General features: G+C 41.7%; 1 protein-coding gene across 2 annotated transcripts in view; it reads left to right on the top strand.

Annotated features, from left to right (window-relative positions):
• Positions 1–24,955, top strand: part of DIS3L2 (DIS3 like 3'-5' exoribonuclease 2) — a 301,104-nt gene that overhangs the window by 115,713 nt on the left and 160,436 nt on the right. For both annotated transcript variants that reach the window (XM_033112550.1, XM_033112549.1), the window contains 2 exons: positions 8,478–8,578; positions 10,272–10,519. In XM_033112550.1, coding sequence (XP_032968441.1) covers positions 8,478–8,578; positions 10,272–10,519 — 349 coding nt within the window. The remainder of the gene's footprint in view (positions 1–8,477; positions 8,579–10,271; positions 10,520–24,955) is intronic.

Below are 24,955 nucleotides of genomic sequence, written 5' to 3'. Positions count from 1 at the left end.
CAAACTCTAAATGGGCTCAAAACAGAGTTGATTGACTTTACCTGGTATCTTATCACTCGGGCAAACCTCTCCAAAACCGTGTATTCTTTTCCGTTGTTACTTCCATCAGTCCTGTTCAGATTCTGAAGGTTGAGTGGCACCACAGGAAGAGGATGAGGTGCTGGCATTCGTGAGACTTAGGTTTGAATCCTGCCCTTGCCACTTCCTAGCTGGTACCCACGGGCAGGCATGTTCTTTGACCTTTGTGAGCCTCATTTCCCTTATCTCTAAAATTGGCATGATGCTACGTGCCTATTTCATTGGATTGTTGGAGAATATTAAATGTGGTAGTGTGTGTAAATCACCCAATAGTGCCTGCCACATGCAGGCTGCTGTTTGGAGATGCCACTTGCATTTGATCCTCGCCTGGAATTGTGGAACCCAGCTCTGGATGTTGCGTGTGTGCTGCACCTTCCCTAGCACTTCTCGACAGATGAGTTTGGCTGCTATGTTTCAGAGAAAACAAAAGCTGCTCCCTCAGCTTTCAGCCACCATACTTACAAATGGCTTGTGTCTAGACTCATCCCCTCCTCTATTTATTTTAATACAATGAAGTTGGCATCTCTCTGTCCTTCTGCCTGAGGTTAATCCTTTCCCTTGGGTTCTGGATCCCATCCCTTCCTGCCCGGGGACGTCTCCCTTCCTTAATGGTGCCCTCTTCGACCACACCTTCTTTTGTGGTTCGTTCCCATCAGCAGTGAACCATGTTCCAGCCTCCCTTATCTTAAAAAAATAAAATAGTAAGCACTATGTGGTGATTTCTCTCTCCCTCTAGAGCTCCCTCCCTGGATTATTCCATTCCTTCACAGACAGACTTCCGGAACCTTCCCACACCCTCATCTCCGCAGCCCACCTCCCACTCAATTCCCCACGCTCTGCATTCTGACTTCACCCCATTTCCTTCTTTAAAATTAGTCTCTCTAGTGTTGCCTGTGACCTTGTCACTACGGCCACACTGCTGACCAGGCTTTCCCTATTGAAACACTTGCTTTCTTTGACTTCTCTGATTTCAGCCTGATTTTTCTCACATTAGTCTGATTTTTCTCTTATCTCTGACCATGACTCAGTCTCCTTGCAAACTTTTCTATTAAACTTGTGTTTTCTTAAATGTTGGTGTTCCTCACTGTTCTGCCCTGGACTTGCTTCCCTTCTCATTCTGAGCCATTTCTGAGGGAGCAGGTCCACTTCTTCATTTGTCCTAGATACACACATGACGCCCTTGTGTCTGTCTCCAGCCTACACCTCTCTCTTAAGCGCCAGACACCGCAGACTCGCTAAGTCCCAGCTGAACGTACACCCTCTTCGATTGCCTGACCACGCTCTTCCTGTGCTAGCTCATGGCTCATTTGTCTGTAGCAATGGCTCTTCCATTTTAGAGTGAATCAGAATCAGAGTGTCCTGGAGGCCTTGTCCAGCAGGCTGCTGGGCCCTAGCCCCCAAGGTTCTGAGTCAGTAGGTCTGGCTGGGGCCTGAGATTTTACCGTCCTAAGAGTTTCCAGGTGATGTCTTGAGGCTCCTGGTCAAGGAACTTACTTCGAGAACTTCTGATATAAGGAAATGAGGCAGTTTTTCGCCTTTCTTACTCTATCCATATAACCTCCCCCATCTCCAGTTCCCCACTAGCATCTAACTAATCTTGTCAGTTTGCCTTCTACATATCATGTTTCCCCGAAAATAAGACCTAGCCAAACAGTCAACTCTAATGCATCTTTTGGAGCAAAAATTAATATAAGACATTAAATTAATGTCTTATTGAAAATTAATATAATATAATACCAGATCTTATATTAATTTTTGCTCCAAAAGATACATTAGAGCTGATTGTTCAGCTAGGTCTTATTTTCGGGGAAACACGGTACCTCTCTATCCAGAACCCTCCATCCCCTCTGCCACTGGTCTGATTTACCACAGATACCTGTTAACTGGCCTTTTTGCCTCCAGTCTCACTTCTCCTAAATCTGTTCCCCATACAGCAACCAGTGTGAGCTGCTTAGAGCGTGAATCATGTTATTGTCCTGCCGTCTTCTAAAGCTGTCCATTGCCTTTGGGAAAAATCCAGACTTTTTAATGTCGACCTGGCTTCTGCCTAGATAGCACCATCTCTTGCCTCTGCTTGCTTTGCACAGGATGCACCAAACATACAGAAGAGCATGGGTGTGTGTGTGTGTGTGTGTGTGTGTGTGTAGCAGTTATTGAGTGCTTGCTGTATTCTAGCCACCATAGCTCCTTTATGCACATTAATTTCATTTCATCTTCCCATCAACTCTGTAAGATAGGTTACATTTTACAGATGATCAGATGTGACCCATTTTGTAATATAGCCATTGTCCAGTATACACGTTGTACCCAGACTAGCAAACCTTACTGCAAGAGCCAATGGCAGGAACAACATTAATAGAATCTAACAATTTTAGTTCACGTCCTTTGTGCCAGGGCACTCCATGTAAGAAAAAAATTATCCATAGTATGGAGAAACAAATAGACAGATATCACAGAGGGAGAGGGTAAGAGACCTAGAGAAGAGTGAGAAAGTCTAAGTTTAATTAGAGTGCTAGGAGATGAGAGTAGATTTTCCATAACAGTTTAGATACCAAACCACAGATTTAAGAAGACCAGTGATTGCAAATAGAATTAAAAAAAAAATTTAAACTTAGATACATCAAAATGAAACTATAGAAAACCAAGCCAAGAAAATGGTCAGTCTATTGCTCCTTATTTTCAAAGGAGCAACAGATTGACCATTGACTTCTCATCAAATCTAATTCTAATCCTGTTATGCTCAAAATTTTCAATGGCTTTCCATCCCTAAAATATAAAAGACATACTCTTCAGCATCTGAGGCCTTTCGTGTTCTGGTACCTGCAGCTTGTTTAAACACACAAACCCTCCTCCTCCTTGGTTTACTCTTGATGGTGTACCTTTGCGTGTGCTCCTCCCCCGTCCTGGAATGCTCCCCAGCCCTCGAGCCAGCTCTCACTCAGCCTTCCCATTTGCAGCTTGGGGCTTCCCTGGCAGACTGCCTGGCTCCCTTCTTACTGCCTTTGGGTACACTGCTTGTCAGCTGTCATCAACAACAAGTACTTTCAATGTTTGTGTTTATCTTTGTCTCATTTCTAGTACACGAGCTCTCTGAGGACAGAGGGTCATTTGCAGTGCCTGGCAATCTGTAGACACTCAGGACCTTCACTAGGTCAACTCCAGCATTTCAGGGGGGACCATCACCACTTACACAGTATCTTGGTGTAGGTTTTCATGGCTCTTCCCATGGTTCTTGCTCTGATTTCTTGTGTGTGTGGAGAACAGGTCATCACGGCCAGCACCAGGGTCCCTGCATGTTGTCATTGACTGGCTCTGCCTGTCATTGCTCCCATTTCCTTGGCGAAACTATAGGAGGAAGTTGTGGTGTGGATCAAATGAGGTGACACTCTCTGGCAGCACACAATTTCATTAGCTTTATTTCAGAATGGGGATTTTTTAAAGAAGAGATTTCATGGGTGCCCCTGTGCCTTGGCCCTGGCAGAGCTGGATGTGGGGTCCCAGAACAGTCACCCTCACTGACTCTGCCTGGCAAACTTGCAACACAGCAAATGGTTATAACATGAACATTCACCTGCCCCGTGACGACTTGTGTCGTCATTTCTACATTTCACCGGAATGAGGGGCCCATCAAAGTTGTTTTCCTGGTTGATTGATTTTGAGAGATTGGAAGGAAAATATTTTTGTTTATTTAAACAATTGTGGTTTTCCTTGAGTTCTCATTGGAAATTGGAAATTTTTCTAGTCCTTCATGCCGAAATGGAAAACGCTTGGATTTGTCAGAGTTTGTCACTCTCTTCATTGGATAGGTTGAAACACCTTTTTGCCCAGTTCCTTTTCTCTTCACATTGTCCCCACTTAACATCACAGTCTAATCATCTGAAAACCTTTTGATGTGTTTGTGAAGTGTTGAGAATCATCAGACTTGTCAGTCTGTTTACGTATGAGAAGGCCAAATCCGGGTCATTGTTTTTACCAAAACAAGGTGTTGGGTTTGCACTTGATATATGTAAGTGGCAATGACATTTTATTTTTTAAATGTTTAAAATAGAAGTTTTAAACATTTAAAAAATAATCTGTAGGAAAAGATTAGGATCTCAGTGGACTTTTCTTCCTAGAGTGTGTCTTGGGGGAAAATAATGAACACTTTTATTAATAGCCTGTCTAGTTTTCAGAAAATTCTTTTAGATGAAGAATTGTGGTAATCAGTTCTTTCTAGAATTTCTTGAACTTTTAAAAGGGAATGCCTTTGGTATGGCAAAGCTGAGGCTGTGAGGACGCGTCACCTTTACCCTGTTGAGCTCTGCCAGCTGCTCTGCCCAGTCTAGTAATTTCATCATGGAGTTATTGTTCTGTAGTGGAATTCTTCCTGATGTTCAAGTCAAAGCTCTTTAAATTTCAGGCCATTTTTCGTATACTAAGTCATTCATAGTGATGGACACACACGTGGCAGCATCCTTCTCAGAAATCTCTCTCAAATCTTGCCTCTGTTCTCTCTCACTGCCGTTGTCTTAATTCAGATTCTGATTGTCTCACCTGGACCGTGACCCCAGCTTCCTAAACCTCTGCTACTATAATTGCCTCTCTACTACCGAGTGTTGCCAGATTCATAGCCTTGAAACCTATGTGTCCCTTGCCTTTAATACTTTCTAGGGTAGTGTCCAAACTTGTCAGTTTCATCATCTGGATCTGTATGACAGAACGTATGTTCTGCTGAGAAAGGCCCTAAATCCTAAAATACCAGTGGCTTAAACAAGAAAGAAGTTTATTTCTATCTCACATAAAAAAAAGGCCAGAGGCAAGCAGGCCAGGGCTTGTGGGATAGTTCTAGCCTTCGGCCCATTCCGTTGTGCTGCGCTGCATATGGAAAGCACCCTTGTCCTGTGGCCTCTAGGACCGAGACGAGTACGTACTTGAGGCCCAGCCATCACATCCACATTCTAGCCGGCAAGAAGGAAGAAAGAGGGAAGGTCTGTCCTCTGTCCTGTGAGGACACTTCTTGGAAGTAACTTACAACACTGTAACCTGCATCTGATTGGCTAAAATGAGACATATAGGCTATGCTTCGTTACAAGAAGCCTGAGGAATATAGTCTGTTAGCTAGTATGTCCAGCTAAAAATTGGAGTTCTGGTTACTAGGAAAGAAGAGAAGAGATAATTGGGTAGTAACTGCAGTCTCTGCCACAGGACCTGTCCCACCTCTCTGCCAGCCTTGCTCCTCTCCCGTCCCGGCCCCTTCCCGCCCATCCCTTGTGTCCTCAACGTGTTAGTCGCTACAATACACCTCTTACTAGGCCTTGACGGTGTCAGGCGCTTTCCCAGCTCTGGGCCTTTGCAGAAACGCTGGCCTTTCCCTGAACACCCCTTAACTTCCTTCTCCCTCTTCAGGTCCTCTGTACATCGTTCAAGCCCCAAGTCACTTCCTCAGTGAATTTTGTCTTCCTTAGCAGTGACAGCGGCAGCACATTACTTCTTACTCAAGCACATAGCAGCTTCCTAAACTTAGTCGTTGAACGGACATGGGTTTGAGCTCTTCTCTGCGGCTTTGGCTTGAAAGAATTAATTTGAAAGTGCTTAGCATGAAACTTGGTTTAAAACCACAGCCCAGATCTCTCCTTTTGTGTTCCAGACCTTCACGTTGAACTGCTTTCCCGCATTACCGCTCCAAGGTTTCGCAGGTGGCCACTCCAATAGAACCAACTCCGAAACAGAACTCTTGATTTTCACCTCCTTCTCTCGTCTTTTCCTGTGCCGGTAATGATGCTGGAAAGCTGGAAATAGTCCTTCGCTTCTCACATCTAACAATCCTAAACTCGCATATCTAATTAACACCAAAGTCTGGTAGTTCAACTCCAAAATAGGTCTTCAACTGATGCTTTTCATTCTATCTCCAGGTCCTGCATCTGAGCGCTGTCCTCCCATGTCTGGACTTGTGCAGTGGCTCTTAACTGGTACCAGCCTGCTCTGACCTCACCTTGCGCAGTGTCACGTTCTGCACAGAATTCTGAGCCAGCTTCCCGTTGCTCAAAGATCCCGCCTGACTTGACTCCTGTGTGCTGTTCATCCTCTTCTCTTGTCATGCCCATTCTTGCCCACTGCGCTCCAGCAGCCACATGGTCTTCTTTCTGTTCCTCGACTGTGCCCAGCACCTCCCACCTCCGCCCCTTCCCTGGTGCCATTCCCCGCCCTCGGGTCCCTTTCTTCACTCCTGCGTACACCATCCTCATGTCACAGCTTAAATGCCGCTTCCACACAGGACCTTGACCTCTCAATCGAAATCATATGTCCTCGCCTCGTCTTCCTGAGGGACCGTTCTTTCCTTCCCAGCATGGATCACAATTTGTAACTTTGTGTTTATTGATTGCTTATTGACTGTTACTCCCACATTAAGGTATATGTTCCAGAAGGGCTGGCATTGTATTTCTTTTATTCACCGCTGAATCCTCAATGCCCCGTGCTCAGTAAATACACATGGAATAAGTGAATAAATAAGTGATCTTGTGATTAAACAGTGCAGTAGATTCTCTCATAAATTGGCAACTTTGTATTCAGTGTGGTGAGATGTAGTTGTGGGAAACCTATTAAGGTGGTCCACCTTTCTAACCTGGCATTGTTTCTTCACACTTATTGAACATACCTGTGATGCTCACACCCAGGGCTGTAAACTTAAGTTTAATTTGTTAGTTCAACTCCAAAATGCGTCTGTGTCTGAACAAAGCCTTATTTCTGCCAGGACAGCCTTATAACACAGAACCTGAAAAGGTGATGTTAAGGTGTGATATCTCAAAAGCATGATTGGGCCCACTGCCATGGCTTGCCCTCTTTCTTTGTATACAACCTGGCATAATCTTTGGAACTGAAGACTTGCTTGTTGTTGGGATAGAATTTACAGCAACAGTCAGAAGATGGAGCCATCGGTGACCATCGCAGAAAGGTGTATGCCCAAAATTTGGGATGCCCTGGAAAAACCCTCACTGCCCTGTAGTGACGGCCAGCTCTTGAGACCAAAAACTGAGATATCTCAGTAGAGGGTACTTGTTCATGGTCATTCCAGCCTCCCCATCTTTCCTGGATTGCCTTGTTCTGCAGAACACTGGCAAATATGCTACAGAACAGATTGACAACTTGTGTGATTTATTTTCTCCATAAGAGTATGAGAGATGTTGTTCCGGAAGCATCTGATGATTTGGTGGGAATCCTGGACTATGGTCTAAAATGAAAGATGAGCTTGGATGATGTCCCTCTTTTACTGATGGACAGGGTGATCAACAATGGGAAAGTTTTCCTTAGTTTTTTCTTTTTGGAAAACAATGGGAATTCTGCTTTTAGTGGGCACTATGGTAGGTATATTTCAGCATAGATGGGAAAGCAAACAGTTGATCATTGTAAGCCCCAGGAGGTCAGATCATGGCAGCATTGCCAGATGACGGCCAGCATGGTGAAAGCTGGCTTTAAGCTGAGCCTTTGCTAAGAGGCAGCCGGTCCCGAAAAGGATTTATTTCTTTATTTTGGCCTTGGTGATGTCTAAATGATAAGTGCACGTCTCTCTTAGCTCATTGGAGTGGGTCCCACATGAGTTGGTCATGACCCTTAGAATCAAGAAACTCCAGTATAGTTAGTTGGCTAAGAATATTTTGTGGTGTGAGGGAAATCTAATGTAACATATGAAAATACAAAATATTACATGTTCGAAAGTGTGTAATTTGCTGCTTTTGTTCATGAGTGGTTTTAATACTTCTGGTACAGAGCCTGACTCTTTATTGGGGAGATGTGGTTTCAGTTTCTTGGGTGAATGTGCGTTTTATAAGTTTTTTAAGAAAGGAAATTAAACATTAAAAGACTTTAAGTACTTTATATAAGGTCAGTAAGAAAAGCCAGGAAAATCAGGGTTGGCGTTTTTATTTATTTATTTATTTAATAAATATAACCTATTTCCCACCATTTTGTTTGTTATGGCTGGTACCAAAGTACTTTTAAAAGTTAACATTTATTTTGATTTTGTTTTATTTCAGCAGATGTGCATAATACATTAACCTCTCTCTATTCTGCATTATGAGCAGGGGCAGTATTTAACATCCAGTTTTTTGGCATTTTGTCACATGGGCCCTTGAGTTTAATTCCACATAGTTTATGCTGTGCACCTGCATGATGCTTATTATATGAATAACGTTAAATAGGTACATTGTGGCCTGCTGAGTGTGCGCGTTAATACAACTTGGTGATGGGATTGACCTTCCAAGTGCCCTAACCACTGTGGGCCTGGGTTCCCGTTTCCAAAAAATCACAGTTTGGGGTAAATGGTACTCAAGAATCCTTGTAGCTCTGAATTAAAAATCCCATGATCTGTATGCCCAGTAGATATGCATCTAACGGATTCCCCCTTTTTTCTCTTTTTAATTTAGGGAAAGAGGATGTTGGTGCCCCAGTTACAAAAGATGAGAGCACCTCCGTGGCACAGGACATAAGAGCTTTACCAGAGAAGTCGCTGCAAAGATCAGCAAAGGTCACTGCCTTCAGATTTTCTCTATTTGTTCAGATGGCCGTCACCTGAGCTCCCTGTCACAGATCTCATGCGATGATGGATTCACTCAGGACTGTAGTTGGTCAGTGAATCAGAAAAGTCAGTGGAAGCAGGGTTTCATAAAAAGTGAATCTTTTTTTATCTTTAAACACATACGCATATGTTCATTCGCCTGTCTTTGGATGAAGGGCCAAGGCCTTTTCTTTGTATGTGGGTATTTTTATTGCAGTTCTGCATTATCTTTTTCTGCTTAAACCACACTTATAATGTGATAGTTAGGATTTCCAGTGTGGGTTAATTAAAGTGAGTGAGAATTTAGGTACTGGTGAAGCAGTATGAATGTGGACTCCTGGAGTTTTATAGTTTTTTACTGCAATGTTTTTTTATTGTTGGCATGCCCGTGTCTAACTCAAAAGTATGCTTTCGAAAAGTCTTTTTCAGTTTTTCCAAAGTATTTTATTTCGTTATCATATTAGAAACAAAAACATTTGCTTTTGTACCCTGTTTTTGTTGTTTTGCATAATCCCATTTTGTTTTTTAATCATGTGGGCTAGTGGCATATTCAGATATGGGATCAAACACAGCTAACCCCAGCTAGCAGCTCGCGGTGGCAGAAGCGGTGTCCGGGCAAAGAATGAAGTGACACAGTGGCACGGGGCTTCCTCTCCCAGAGGCCTCAGCCGCAGGCATAACCTGGGAGTGAGGAGAGCATCTCCTGTGCGGTGACAAACGAATTTCTAAATCACATTGTGTGTATGTTACCCCGTTGCCCTGTTATCTAGCGCTTTATTCTAATAAGCATTTTGAATACTAACCAGAAGCCGGGCAGCACTCTGGGTGTGGCAGATTATACTGAATGGAGAGCCTGTGGGCGAGTTCTGGCTCACACATTTGTGTTTTGTTTGACTTGTGCAGTATTTTCAAATTTTGACTTGGTAACTTACATTAAAAAAATGGGAGTGTTCACATAAAAAAGTTAGACTTCTGGCTTCTCTTGATCAAACAAAACGCCCGACAACATGGGGCCACATTCTTAAGTGACTTGAGTCAGAGCTGAGCAGAGGCAGCGCTCTGTAGACAGAACTTGTGTTCTGTCATTGGCTACTGCCCCCCAATGGTGCCCTCTCTCTGGCTGGATTTTGGGTTTTCTGATACTTTCTTAATGAATTCAAACTAAAATTACAAGGCAAAACAGCACTTATATGCGAAACATAGCTGTGCTAAAGTCATTTCTGTGACGACCAATGTATGAATCACAAGTAACGTCAAGCTGCTTTCTATACTTTTCATGCTGTCACATACTTAAGCAAGAAGCAAGGACTTCTGGTTCAGACAAGATGGCGTAGACTCCTTTCTCCTTACTCTTCCCCACTAAGTACAACTCTAAACCCTGGAAAATAACTAGCGACAACTGAAGGAGAACTCTGAAAGGTGAAAAGAGGAAGGCAGGCTAGTTAGTTAGAGACTCCAGGCCTGGAGGGGCAATGTAGTAGCAGGGGACCTCATCCCGCACCCCCAACAACAAAAATATAGATTACTTAGTCACCGAGCTTCACTGAGAGGCACTTCGTTTTGACCCGCGAGGTGACCAAACAGCGTCCTACATGCTGGCTTCTCCCAGCTATTGCGCTGTCCTGTGGATAAGCCGCCCTGACTCTGTCTTTGGTGTCTGCAGGTGGTTTACATCGTGGAGAAAAAGCATTCCCGAGCAGCAATGGGCTTCCTCAAACTCCTGGCTGATAAGAACAGCGAACTGTTCCGGAAATATGCCCTGTTTTCGCCCTCGGACCACCGAGTACCTAGGATATACGTGCCTCTCAAGGACTGTCCCCAGGACTTTGTGACACGGCCTAAAGATTACGCCAGCACCCTGTTCATCTGCCGCATCGTGGACTGGAAGGAGGACAGCAGCTTTGCCCTGGGGTAGGTGGTGGTGGGGGTGGGGGGCGGAGCACAGACGCAGGCAGAACTCGGGGTACAGGCCTCGAGGTAAACCTTCCTTTTGTGTAGTTTCTTATTTCTTCATTAAAGCATGGGTCCTGGTTTTTAAGAAATTGCCCTTATCTGCCACCTCAACTGGTCATCTGTAGGTTCCTTGAATCGCCAGGCATTTACTTTTTTTGTTTGTTTTTTGACATAAAATATAAGCATGCTGAGCCTCTACTTATTTTCTGTCATGTCACGAATCCCATTTGTACTTGTCAACTGCAAACAATTCATCACATCAAACAATCAGACCTTTCTTTTCAGACACTAGTATTAAAATATGGAAAATTCCAGGCATATTCAGGGAACCCCAGTCTCCCATGTGTTAAATATGAAAATGAAGATATGTTTGAATGATGTGCTTTTTTTTGGTGCTGATCTTCAGAGGTTTCACTTCTGGCATTAAAAACTAAATTACCCTACTGTCAGCAGGAAAAGGGTACCATGTTTTTGTGGAAGTTGTTGGAAACCAATCTTACGTACAATATAGATTATGTAGTCACAGAACGTCCTGCATAGCCACTTTATTTTGATCTGAAGAAACTGCTCGACCCAACTGTTTGATCAAATGCTGTGCCTATTTTCTTCTTAGAATTGGTATTCACGTTGAAAGAAAAGCAATATTGTTTCAGCTAAATCTTTAGCTCTTTATTATTGATGGTGTCTGCTTTATGTTATGCTTCACAGGAAATGAAAAGAAAGGCACACAAGCTAGAAAAGTGTTTGTTCTGACACTTTTAGTCTAGTTTGGTGACTTGTGTGTTGCAAGTCATCTAACTTGTACAGATGGACCCCCCAGGAATGTTCTGTGGATGTGAATGCCAGTGCTGAACGAATGGCTACAATGTGCCGCTTCTATCAGGTGTTTTCTATCCTTAGCCTCTTACGCCTAGTGAAGCAAGCCAGATCAGATCTGCATGTCACACCTGATGCAACTGAAAAAACCGTGTCCTGAGCCGCTCTTTCAGTGACATGGCGATCAGGGTGATTTATAGGATCTCAGAGCCACTCAGGAGCACGTGCACTTTCTTTTTTACTCTCAAGTGGTGTGATTGGAATGTCATCATTTTTAAGCCTAACTGGCTATCCAAAAATGACGTCAACCCCTTGAGCCCTGAATAGCCCTTCTCAGAGGCCCGCCAGTTTCTCACCATTAACTCACACGGCCCGATAATGGGTGTGTCACCTCGCCTCTGTTGATTGTGCCCACCACAGTCTGTCTGCTTGGCACTGGAAAGACTCTCACACCACAGCAGGAAATCCAGCCTTGTCTTTTATCTGCCTTTCTGTCGTGTCCCATTGTGCACACGCGATAGGACTACTTCCTTAATTTTCAACTTGTACGGGTGTAGTCAGGAAACCTGCAGGGTGTGAGGCTCTCTTACTGCTTGAATGGCCTCGCAGGTTCCTTTTTGTTACAGCTGAGCCTTCACAGAGGGGCAGTAGACTTAGGGGGCGGTTATCACCTTGTGAGGGGTGTAGATGTCTAATCAGCATGTTGTTTTGTGCACCTGAAACTAATGTAAAAAAATTAAGTTTAATTAAAAATAAAAAACTCTTTTCTTGTGGATAAAGTCCAATCATAACTGAAAAAGGAGCCAGGCCTTTGAAGCAACAGGGACATTTGCTGAATCTAAAGAAAGACTATTTAAAAATCATAACAGATATTAATCACATACTTTTCAAACTGAAAAAAATTGAGGATTCTAGTACTTAGATGGAAAACTGTGCTAACCTTTTCTCAACCTGCTTACTATAAAGTCATTAAAAGTTATCTTTTATGGAAATATGCCTTTTAAAATCTTTGTGAAAAAGAGAAAATTTGTCTTAAGAAATAAAATGTGGCAGGTTCTCCGTGGACGTCCGTCTCACGGGGGGTGCTGTTGCGCGTGGTGCTGGTCGCCTTGCCGTTTGGTTCTGGCTCTCAGTGACTGATCTTTAGAAACTGAGGTCACTGTTTGCCAGTCAGCACATGCTGTGCTGTGCCGGCCTGGGGTTTCCTCTCTCTTCTCTGCCAGGTTGTGTTGTGACCAGGAGCTCACGTGAAGACAGCACTTACTGTGGGGGTGAATGTGTGTGGTTGGCTTCCGCAGAAACTGTGCCTCAAAACCGAGTTCAGCCGAAGACGCTGTCTTCCTGCCCCGACGCTCTACCCTTAAAAGTATTAGACGTCTTCTGTCTAATTGCTACTAATTCAAGTCCAAAGTCATTTACTTCTTCTGTAGTTACATTCAGTTCTCGAGACACGTGTTGACCAACTATGTGTGAGTCACTGTGAGAAACAGAAAGGCAAACAAGCGATGGTTTCTTTATTCAAAGAAATTAGAGCCTAATGCCGAAGGACTTGCGCATAAATGTGACGGGATTCATTTGATTCTAAGAAATGGAATCGACTTGAGCTGATGTAAGTAAAAATGGTGACTAATATAAGAAACTGGTAGTTCTCCTGAAACCCAGCGCCGGAAGTACAGGCAGGTCTCATGAGGAACTAAGAACGAACAGGGCGGCAGACGTGTCACCGCCTCTCCCTTACCCACGCTGACCATCCAGCCAGCACGTAGTATCTTTACCCCTTTCTGCACGTGAGCTTCTGCATGATCCTACGTGCTCTAAAATGGCCCTGCTGTGCAGCACATGCTGAGTCTAGATCACAATACAGAATTTCTAGGGTAGGAAATCTGATCGGTCTAGCTGGAGACAGTTATTTGCCCTGGTCAAAAAAAATTTGGTAGTTTTCACCAGAGGTAAGGGTCCAAGGTCCCACAATCTACTGCCCTGTTACCGGGGACTGGGAGGCTCCAGCCTCTGGGAAGGAGTGGATAAAGCAGACGAATTAAATGGCCTGTCTCTTTGAGCTCTAACTCTAGTAAAAAACAGAGTGTTCTAAGTTCTTCCATAGGAACAAAATAATTTTCTGGAAGTTTAGAGGAGGTGCATGAAGGGGGAAATCCAGGATTCTTTCTTGGAAAATGGAAGCCTCTTTGCTAAAAGATCCTTCAGACTAAGAGTCGTGAGTGGGTAAGAAGGGACAAGTCTGGAAGCAAGCGGTCATAATAGGCAATCAGAGGAGACGGGGAGAACCTGAAGTAAAGGAGTTGCAGTGAAGGAAACAAAGGGAAGGAAAAGATCCAGGGGAGATGAAGGGCAGTTCTCCCAGGCATGCTGGCCGGTTCGACATGGGGCATGAAGGAGACGGACAGAATCTTGGGTGACCTTACAGGCTGCCGGCTGAGTGACGGGGTAGGTGGTGGTGGCGTTTACCCATGGTTCTCTGGGAGCGAGCTCAGCCCCTCCGTTCCCTTCACTTATGCCTCATTGCTTGCCATTTTCCAAGCTCAGTGGCTTTGTTCATAGCTCCAAACTTTTGCACACTACACTTCCTTTCCCAGCAGTGGCTTTCTCCTCTCTCCAGAGTTTGTTTAGTGAAACACCCAACTTTTAAACTTAACTTCGTTGTCCACTTGAAAAACATTCCCTGACTGGGAGTCCTCCCTCCTGAGTGCTTGGGTAGTTTCTAATAAACCATCATTGTCGCTCTCGTCTGTTTCTATTGTAATTGCTTATACGAGTTACTTCCTTGGGCATGAGCTCCTTTAGGAAAAGGGTACTCAGTGAACATTTGCTGGTTGGTCAGATGGGTAAATGAAGATGATTTGATGACCCGGGGTCTTCAGCCAGGTTAACCAGGAAGACATTGCATCATATCAAGTTAGAAAACACAGGAGAAGGCGTTTGGAACAGAAAGTGATGAGAACCAAGGTTCTCTTTCACAATCAACACGTGATAACAACATGCAGCCAGTATATAAACTCAGGGGGAGAACCCCAAATTTAGAATCTTTAACAAAAAGATTCAGTAGAATGTCTACATTAATAAAATGTCTCCAATTTCAGTAGCTTTGAAGGGGCCTTAAGGCGGCCATCAAAGTTGGTGCCTCCTTTGGTGTAAGCATTGCTTCTCCAGCTGCCACTTCAGGGGAACCCTGAGATTGGTACGGTACTGGAAACCTCCGGTTGTTAGAAAGCTATTTTTCATCTTATTCTTAGAATTGTCCTGAGAGCTCTCAGTTGATCCTTGCTCACCTCTATGCATCACTCCTTAGTCTGTAATGTTACCCAAAACCCAGAGGTAATCTGTTCTTAGTGAACCTTTGCTGGCTTTTAGGGATCACTGCCTTTTGTTCTACATCACAAAATACTGAGTACTTCTAATATTTAGTACTGGTCTCGTCCTGTCCAGGATATTGAAAAAGCCACACTGACTTCCTCGCTGGAATGAGTTATAATTATATAATCAGATTTCCAGTTTCAAGAGCTTCCCAACCCTCTTAAATCATCTTTCCCTTTAGAAACTCAGTGGAATTCATGCCTGTATTTCCTCAGACCTTTGTGAAATCTGCTACAGCCTCAGCCTTCCCCTCCAGGATGTCATGGGCATGGAGATATCAGGGTCACTGTCTCCTGGATTTGTCATGGTTTCTTCTTGAATACTTAAGGGAAAGTTTTACAGCAGCTACTGTGAGGAACCTAATAGTGTTTCTTGGCAACACTAAAGACTAACTGAAGATACACAGTGCAAATTGACCTAGAGCAAATTGACATATTTATATTATTTTCTCTAGCAAACTTTCGTAGCTTTAAGGGAAGAGGAGGAGGGAAAATGAAGAAGCAAGTGCATGTATGGCAGGGTGCAAAATTTGGGGTTGAGCATAGCATTGTCCAGGCTTAAGGGAAGGCTGCTAAAATGAGCAATAGAGAGTGGCTTGCAGTACTGCTCATTTCAATGAGCTCGAAGGACAGCAGGTTCCATTGGAGACAGTGAGTAGGCGAGGTGAAAGGGGCGGAAGGGAAGTTCTGATTAATGATGTGGAGGTGGAGGAGGAAGTGGTTGGTGGAAGGCAGGGGGTCTGTTCTGGTATCTTCATCTCCTAGCTTTGTACCCATAAGGTGTCAGTTATTAGACAATCAGAAATATTTCTTGACTGACAGAAGCAATTACTTTTACTTTTCCATTCAGTTTGGTAGATACGGAATTTCTTACGAATTGGGAGATAGTCACTGAGCCTTAAATTGCATTTAGTAGGAAAATGAAAGAGTAACTGGTTTGGTAGAAAAAACAAACAGGAGAAATTAGTTTGTTTCATTGGGGCATTGACTCCAAGATTAGCAAATTGAAAAATAATTCTGTCCAGTGTTTCCCACTGTGCAAAAGGAGTGTTGCACCGTTTTCAAGAGCACACGCCTTATCCGAAGACTCTTCTGAGGAAGAGGCTGAGTTATGTCATCCTGTGAACGTGAATTACCAAACTTAGACTTTATAAGTCTTTCTCAGCTGAGGAAGGGGCTCTTCTTTGTGACTGTTGGGCTTCACCTGGTGCCCCATAGGGATGAGCTTTGGAAAAGTGACGTCTTTAACATGGAGAGCATCCTGGTCAAAGCCGAGAGGAAATTCAAAGAACGGAGGAGAACGGGCTCCATCCAGGCTCTGGTTACCAAACTGTGCTTTTCCTTGCACTGTGTGCAACCATTAACACGTCTTTCGTGGTTGTCAGTTTCCTCCACAATTTCTGGTGCATCTTCTTGAAAATATTAAAGTGTTAAAGAACTTTATTACCATCAGCTTCTCTTCTATCCTTAAATGCTTTCAGCCTCCTTTTTTTCCTCCCTTCACGTCAACATTAAGCTCTTCACTCTCAAGCTTCAGGGCCTCACCTAAAATTGTTCAGTATTGTTGAGCCTTGCTTCATTTCCACATTCCGTAATCTGTTTTCTCTGATCTGCCCACACTTTGCCTAAAGCCCCTCTTCCTTATTTGCTGCGTTTCTGTTGTGTCCTAACACTGAGCCAGAAAAAGGGGAAAGAGCATGTTCTGTCCTCCTGATTATAAAAAATAGTACGTAAAATACACAGCCAAAGACATTGAGTGTCTGTCACACTTTGTTTTCACTGTGTATTGTCACTGAAGTTCTGGGCCCTTGGAGCTGATGTTTCAGTGTTCTTCACTTGCACGTTCTCAGGGATCTGACATCATTGTATCTGTCTGCATGGAGTTTTCAACATGCATGAGAGCATTTATTTAAGTGTGATAATGACAGTGATAATCACTACAGGAATGAATGAGTGTCTCCTTGTGTGTAGCCTACTTTTAAGGCTAAAACTTTATAGGAATATGTGGTAGAGAACAGATGAATGGCTTAGAAGACTATCGTTGACTGGTAAGTGTTTTTAAGGCAAATAGTCCAATTTGAAGGACTTTCTTAATTTCTTATATCTGTAACTGGTCCCTTCCCTCAATAAGCTTTTTACTTGTACATCATGCAGAACAGTGGACCTAATGCTGATTTTAGAGAATGTTGTTGACACTTACACACAATCCCCACCTATGAACTGTAGGAAGTTGGGAATGTTGTTTCAGCACCATCCCGATTAACTTTAGAGTCAGACCCAGTTGTAGTGTCACTGATGCTGAATTGGAAGAGTAGTTGTGGAGGAATGCTGGTGAGTGAGAAAATTTGTGGTGGTGTTGATTATACATTACCCTAATTAAGAAAGCTTTCTATCTCACAACTAGTTTTTTATTGCAATACCAAAAGAAAAAAATTTAATTTTTATTTTTTCCAAATACATACATATTATGTATTTATTATTAAAATTATTTAAAACATATAATATAGAAAGTGAAAAATTTCCATAATTTCACCCCCCTGAAATAATCATTATTAAGAGTTTTGGTATATATTTATTTAAAATGTTGTTTTAGAAATATTAACATTAACTGAATAGTGTGTTTCACAGCAAAATAATATATGTAACACATATTCATATATAATTTTTGAATTCTGATGTTAAAACCAACCTATGAACTCACCACCCAGATTGAGAAATATATCACGATACTATTGAAGTTCCTTGTGTATTCCTTTCTATCCTAACCCCTAAATTTTTCCTGAGTGGTAACCACTCTCTCAAACATACTAATTGAAATGTGCTTTTCTTTTTAATTTACCCGCATTTGTTTCCCTGAAAGTGTTAGTTTTGCTTGTTTTTGAATCTTATAAAAAATACCATGCTACATATATTCATCTGTGACTTTCTTTTTCATTCAACCTTATGTTTCTATGCTATATCTGTACATTTGATTTATTTAAATTCATATTTCCATTTCCTGAAATATACCATAATTTATTTATCTAGCAATGGATATTTGGGTTGAACGGAGGTTTTTGCTGTTATAAACAATGCTTTTACAAACGTTCCAGTGCTTACTAACTGAAGTTTCTCTAGACTCTATTTAAGAGTAGAATTACTGCATCATAGATACAAGGTGTGATAAAAAAATATAGTGAATATTTAAATTTAAAAAAAAGTTTGTTACAGTAAAAGACACATTGCCATTAAACCCCCTCAAAATGCCCCCTATCTCTTTGAACACACTTATCCCATCATTTTTGCCACTTTCTGAAGCAGTTCTGGAAGTCCTCTTTTGTGAATATCTTTAGTTGTGCTGTCGTGGCTGCCCTGATGTCATGAATCGATTCAAAACTTTTACCTTTCATGGTCATACTAACTTTGGGGAAGAGCCAGAAGTCTCACGGTGCCAGATCCAGTGGGATAAGGTGGATGAGGACACACTGTAATGTTTTTATTTGACAGAAATTGCTGTATCAGGAGCAATGTGTGATCAGGAGCAATCATAACACAGAGCCTTACCGTTATGATCACAAAATACCGTGAATGCTGCTGCCGAGTGCCATCCAATGGAAAGCAGGGATCTTCAATAGGGGAAGCAGCACATCGAACCTTAGTAACAGTGTGTGACAAGTTTCAACTTGTTTGGTGCAGTCGGTCGGGTGAGAGCTATGGTTGAGAGAAGATGTGTTTTCGAGTGTGCCGTAAATCATCCTCCATCCTGGGAACACACCGTGTCACACATCGCTTCTGGTATACAGCAATTTCTGTCAAAGAAAAATGTTACAGTGTGTCCTCATCCACATTATTCACTGGATCTGGCACCATGCGACTTCTGGCTCCAAAGTCAAAATGATTCAGGACATCGAGGCAGCCATAGCAGCGCAACTAAAGACACTCATGAAAGAGGACTTGCAGAACTGCTTCAGAAAGTGGCAAGAACGATGGGATAAGTGTGTTCGAAGCGAGGGGGAGTATTATATTTTGAGGGGGATTAAATGGCAATGTATCTTTTACTGTAATAAATTTTTTTATTTAAACATTCAGTGTGTCGTTTGCTCACACCTCATATGTGCATGTTTAAACTTAAAACTTAATAAGCAAACTATTTACCAAAGTGACTGTACACATGTTTAATCCTACTAGCAAAGTTTCCATTGCTTCACATTCTTACCAACACTTGCTACGGTTAGACTCTTCTTTGCCAATCAAGTGAATAAGGTGGATGAGGACACACATTGTGATTTTAATTTATGAGATTAAGCATCTTTTCATATAGTTATAGTCGTTATGTTTCCTCTTCTAGAAAATGTCTTAATGTCTTTACTCATTTTTTTCAGTTAACTTTTTTGTTTAGATAATTTATATTTACAGAAGTTGCAAAAATGGTACAGAGAGTTCCTGTATACCCTTTACCCAGCTTCTCCTTATGTTAACATTTTATATTATTACCGTTGGATATTTATCAAAACTAAGAAATTAACTTTGGTACAATACTGTTAAATAAAGTGTAAGACTTATTCAGATCTGATCAGGTTTTTCACTTACATCATTTTTCTGTTTGAGAATCTGGTCGAGGATCCTACTTGTATTATCTTGGTGCAAAAGTAATTGTGGTTTTTGCAACTATTTTTAACCTTTTAAACCACAGTTACTTTTGCACCAACCTAATAGTTGTCATGTCACTGTAGTTTTTTCAATTTCTGACAATATCTCAGCCTTGTCTTTCATGACCTTGATACTTTTGAAAAATACTAGTCAGCGATTTTGTAGAATGTTTCTCAGTTTGGATTTGTCTAATGTTTTATCGTGAAATTATGCATTATTGGGAAGGATACCACAGAGGTGATGTGCATTACATCAGAGGATATGTGGTATCAGTGTGTATTACTGTTGATGTTAACCTTGATCACTTGGCTAAGCTGGTATCTTCCAGAACTTCGATCTTACTATTTTTCCCTTGTAATTACTATACTATATTTTTGGAAAGATTTTTTTATTAGATATTTATTAATAGATATGTGTTCTTTTCTTTTTCTTTTTATTTATTTATTTATTTTTTAATTTTTTTTCTTTTTTAAAATTTTTTTATTAGTTTCAGGTGCACAAAACAAAGTAATACTTAGACGTTTATCATTTATATCCCTCACACTGTGTGAACCCCCCTGCCCCCCATCCACTGTCTCTGACATCGCACACAGCCGTTGTATCTCCACTGTCTCTATTCCTAATGCTGTACTCTGCTTCTTGTAACTATATACATATATATATATATAAAATTGTAGTTGACATTCATTATTGTTCAGCTTCAGCTTCAGGTGTACAGCGCAGTGATCAGGCATCTACATCATCCCTGAGTGGTCTCCCTAATGAGATAAGTGTCCATCGGATACCCTACGAAATCTTTACAATATTGATTACGTTCCCCAAATTAACTTTCGTAACCCCGTGACAATCTTGTGGTTACTGTCTGCTTTCTAATCCCCTCACCTTCCCCCTTATCCCCACCCCCAACCCATCTAGCAACCCTCAGGTTTTCCTCTATGTCTCCGAAACTGTTTCCGATTAGTTCGTTCACTTATTCTCTTCTTTAGATTCCACATATAAGTGAGATCATATGGTATTTGTCTTTCTCTGTCTGACTTACTTCACGTAACATAATATTCTCTAGGTCCATCCATGTTGTTGCAAATGGTAAGATTTCTTTCTTCTTCATGGCTGTGTAATACTCCATTGTATAAATGTACCACAGTTTCTTAATCCAGTCATCTACCGATGGGCATTTCGGTTGTTTCCATGTCTTGGCTATTGTGTATAGTGCTGCAATAAACATAGGAGTGCATAAATTTTTTTTAGAGTTTTGGATTTCTCCGGATAAATACCTAGGAGTGGAATTGCTGGATCATAAGGTAGTTCCATTTTCAGATTTTTGAGATACCTCCATACTGTTTTCCATAGTGGCTGCACCAATCTGCAATCCCACCAACAGTGCACAAGCGTTCCCTTTTGGGAAGATTTTTTTGAGACTGCAGTTTACTCGTTTCTGGTTAAACTTGTACCCACTCATTTTAGAATTCATTTTTAATTGCGTTGTTTGTCATTGATTTTTTTGGAGTTAAAAGCTATTCTAGAAAGTAATCTTTTTAGCAGTTACTGTGTGGAAAATATTTATTTATTATGCACTTGGATCTTTGCTTTGAGCTCTTCCCTTATAGTAGTGGTATTTTCATCATTTCTTGAGTTCTTGTGAATATTTTTGGTCAAGATAGTCATTTTTGTGACCACATACTTACAGAGTATGTTTTGTCCTTCTGCCATTTCTTTTGCTTGTTCTTTTCTTCCTTTTTACAGTATTTTAAAAAATAGAATACCTGGGGTGATTCCCCTCTGTTCCCCCCAGCTTTAAATAATGAGTTCTTCCTGGATTTTAGTATTTAAAAGTTGGATATTATAAAATGCCTTTTGTGCAAGTGTTTAGGCCCTTTTCCACTTCAGGCATAACAATAATTTTTGGCCACTTAAACCTCACCAAGTAAGAGTAGGATGGCCACTGCGTTTTAAATCAGCCTCACAAAGACTGTTAGTGAGATTCCTACCACATATTATTAGAATGTATTTCTTTTCATATTAATTAAATTCTCTAATAGCTTCTATATTATCTATCTCCAAGAAGCTGTCTATGCTGAGTGTATGCATGGTTAATTATTTTATGTGATTTTGAATACTATAGGTTAGAATCATGTAACGTTGTGTTTTATAGATAAGAAATGGTCAAATATATTGGCAGTTTCATATGTCTCGACATAATAAATGGTTACCCTGTTTCTATTAATACTTGCCATTCTTGAATCTACTTCTGAGTAATCACTCAGTTGGCTTGAATTGCGAATGTTTTTTCAGGAAGGAAGTGGATAGTATATTTTTTGCCTCATTCTATCAGTCAAGATTCTCGTAGTCTTAGCTTCCAGTTCAGAGGAATCACAACACTTGTCCCCAGAGGTACTAAAATCTCTCAGCAATGGAGGTGAGTATTATTGTGAGTAGGTTGTAAGTATGACATTGAAAGGCCCACTCTTCCCTCGCATGCTTGATTCCCAGACCGTGTGCACAGCTCTAGGATAGTAAGAGCATCGTTACACCTGGAGGATAGTACGCCAACCTCATAAGGTGTTGCCTCCCGATTTAGTCCGTCGGTACACTATTATTCCATTCTAATCAGTGAATTCATTGGGCTTTGCTGCTTCTCGTAAACAAGGTAAAATGTTGAGTGTGATAACATAATAGCTTAAAAGGTATTTGGTAAATCTGTGGATTGTGGTGTTTATACAAGCAGGGTGGTTAGAACGAACGAAGGTAGCAAACGCAAACCCAGCATTAGTGTTTCTGTTAATGGAGAGAGGTTACTGCCCTCTCCATCACGTAAGAGTTCAGCGAACTCAGCCTGCTGTCAAGTAGTTGCTGGGTATTCCTGCTGTGGTTCTGTATCAGAGGCTGCTGCGGGCAAACTGGAGTCCTGCCAGGGTGGTAGCCAGGTTGTCATTCGTGAGAGGAAGTTCCTGCTGTGGAGCTCATTTGCTGCTACCATGTACTTTGTTCTTATGCCCATTGAGCAAGCGCTGCAGTGCCTGGGAAGGAGGTCGGTTGACGTTCTCGGGACTGATCGTCCTGCCTCCGCAGTGGAAGTATTTTGCTGAGCATTCTCGTGGGACACAGTCATACTCTGGGCTCAGTTCATTAGGCCCATTTCATCCACATGTCTCTTCCCCACATGTCTCTTCCCCAGTTGTCCAGTCTTTCTCCCTTCGGGTCCTTATCCACCTGGCTAAACTCGTAGCCACTGCCCATCAGGCCATCTTTCCTCTGCCAAGGTAGGCCCTGCATATATTCTTGAAGTTCTGCCCACAGGGAGGAAGTTTACTTTGCTGTCCTTTCAGAGACCACCCCTTAGAATGGATATAATGCTGTTGGTCTACTTATGACTCATGACAATGGAAGATGAGTTGAAACTAGGCATCCAAGGTTCTCAGACCTTTCTGCGTCTTCCTATATAATCTCTTACGTATGTATACGTGTGTAAATATGGTGTGGTTCTCTGAGTCTTACTCTTTCTGATTAGTACCCCCACTTTTCACACCAGAGACTTAGTGAGACCCTGAATTCTATGACATAATGGTTTATCACCCTTTGAATGTTTTTTTCCATGTTAGCCTTGCAACTGTAAGAGATTCAAAATATCTTTTTGATATATACAGGAAGTCCCCGAGTTTCCCTGTGAGCCTGAAATCAAGAATTTAGAGGTTGAGCATGTAATTCTTTGTTTCCACCTCTTTTTCAGGTTTTCCAAGTCTTGCTGTTTCTGTGAGCTGTTTGCTAGTTTTCCAGTAAATTCTTTTTCCAACCAGAGTTAGTTTCTTGGGCTTGCAGCTAAGAAATCAGACAGTTAAAGACATTAGTAGTAGGAGATGGATGTAGATGACAGAATCTCAGGAACCTGTGAGAATAATAAGAGGTTTAGGTGGGTTGGAGGTAACTCAGGTCCCCGTAATTTTCAAAATGCTAATGTCCTTCAAATTTCAAAGGCAGTGACAACAGATTCCCCAAACCCTCAGTGAGAACTTCATTCTCGTGAACGCAGGGAATAATGTAGTCATTTTCAAAATTAATGAGACCTGGGTCTTTAACTGTCTGGATTCTTGGAAAACCAACTCTGGATAGAAAAGGAATGTACTAGAAGGATAATGAAGGGCTCACAGAAACAGTTCAGAGTCTTGAATGTCCTGAGAAAGTTGTGGGTAGGAACCAAGGCAAATCTGGAGAGGCAAGAACAGGAAGTCCAGCCATTGTCTTTTGATCAGGATTAGTTTGGCTGTGATGCCAATGGCTGTTAACACTGCCCTTTTAGGACAGCACTGCCTCTGGCTTCTGCTCCCACAGGGCACTCGTGTCGCTGGAAACCACTCTGGCCGCCATGAGTCAAGCGTAAGCACCTCTTTGTCTTTATGCCATTCTCGTCACTGTCAGTCTTGAGTTGAGGCCGAGTCTCAGTCACACACAGCCTGCTGGCTACTGGTTTTCACAGAGTGAGAAGGGTCTTCTAGAAAGAGAGTCCAGACATTATGTAGGAGGCTGGTTCACTTCTCCAGTGGGAATTGTAGTCCTTTGGCCCACTTACATGCAATGTGGAAGTCATTCTTCCCAAGTTGTGTGCCTTTCCTTTCTTTGTCTTGCTTCACCCACTAGAACCTCCAGTCCCATGTTTAATAGTACATATTGGTGAGAGCGAGCATCTTGTTTTCTTCCTCAGCTGGAGGGAAGCATTGAGTCTCTCACCATTAAGTCCGGTGTCACCTGTAGGATTTTCATAGAGGCTGTTAAGCAAGTTGAAGATTTTCCTGTTCCTTTGCTGACAGTTTTGATCATAAATGGATGTTGAATTCTGTGGAATGCTTTTTCTGCATCTATTGAGAGGATAGTATATGTTGTTCAATGTTTGATAATATGATGAATTATATCAATTTTTTAATGTTGGACAAATCTTGAATTACTTGGTCGTGATGTGTTATCCTTTTTATACTTGTATATTGCTGAATTCTTTTTGCTAATATTTTATAAGAATTTTAAAGTCTGTGGGACTTAATATTTAAAAACTTGTTCATGAGGGATGTTGATCTAATAAATCCTTTGTCTGATTTTGGTATCGAGGTAATGCTAGCTTCATCAAATTATTTTCATTCTCTTTTATATTCTGAAAGCTTGTGTGGAATTGGTATTAAGTCTTTCTTAAATACTTGGTAGCATTCACCAGTGAAGCCATCTGAGCCTAGAGTTTGTTTTTTTTATGAGAAGGTTTTAAACTCTGAATTCAATTTCTTTCATCAATATAGGAATATTTAGATAAAGGTTTCTGCTTGAATAATCTTAGGTAGTTTGTGTCTTTTTAAGGAGTTTATTTCATCCAAAATGTTGAATTTATTGATTTAAAGTCATTCATAATTCCCTTGCTATCCTTTTAATGCTTGCAGGATCTGAAATGATGTTCCCTATTTCAGTCCTAATATTGGTAATCTGGGTTTTCTCTCCTTATTTTCCTGAATCAGCGCTACCAGAAACTTACCTATTTTATTCTCTTTTCAAAGAATCAGCTTTTGAGTTTATTGGGTTGTTTTTGTCCATTCATTTGCTATCC

The sequence above is a fragment of the Rhinolophus ferrumequinum genome, chromosome 8, assembly GCF_004115265.2.
Source record: "Rhinolophus ferrumequinum isolate MPI-CBG mRhiFer1 chromosome 8, mRhiFer1_v1.p, whole genome shotgun sequence".
Taxonomy (NCBI): domain Eukaryota; kingdom Metazoa; phylum Chordata; class Mammalia; order Chiroptera; family Rhinolophidae; genus Rhinolophus; species Rhinolophus ferrumequinum.
The sequence above is the reverse complement of the archived record's forward strand: the minus strand, read 5'-3'. Positions and strand labels throughout refer to the sequence as shown.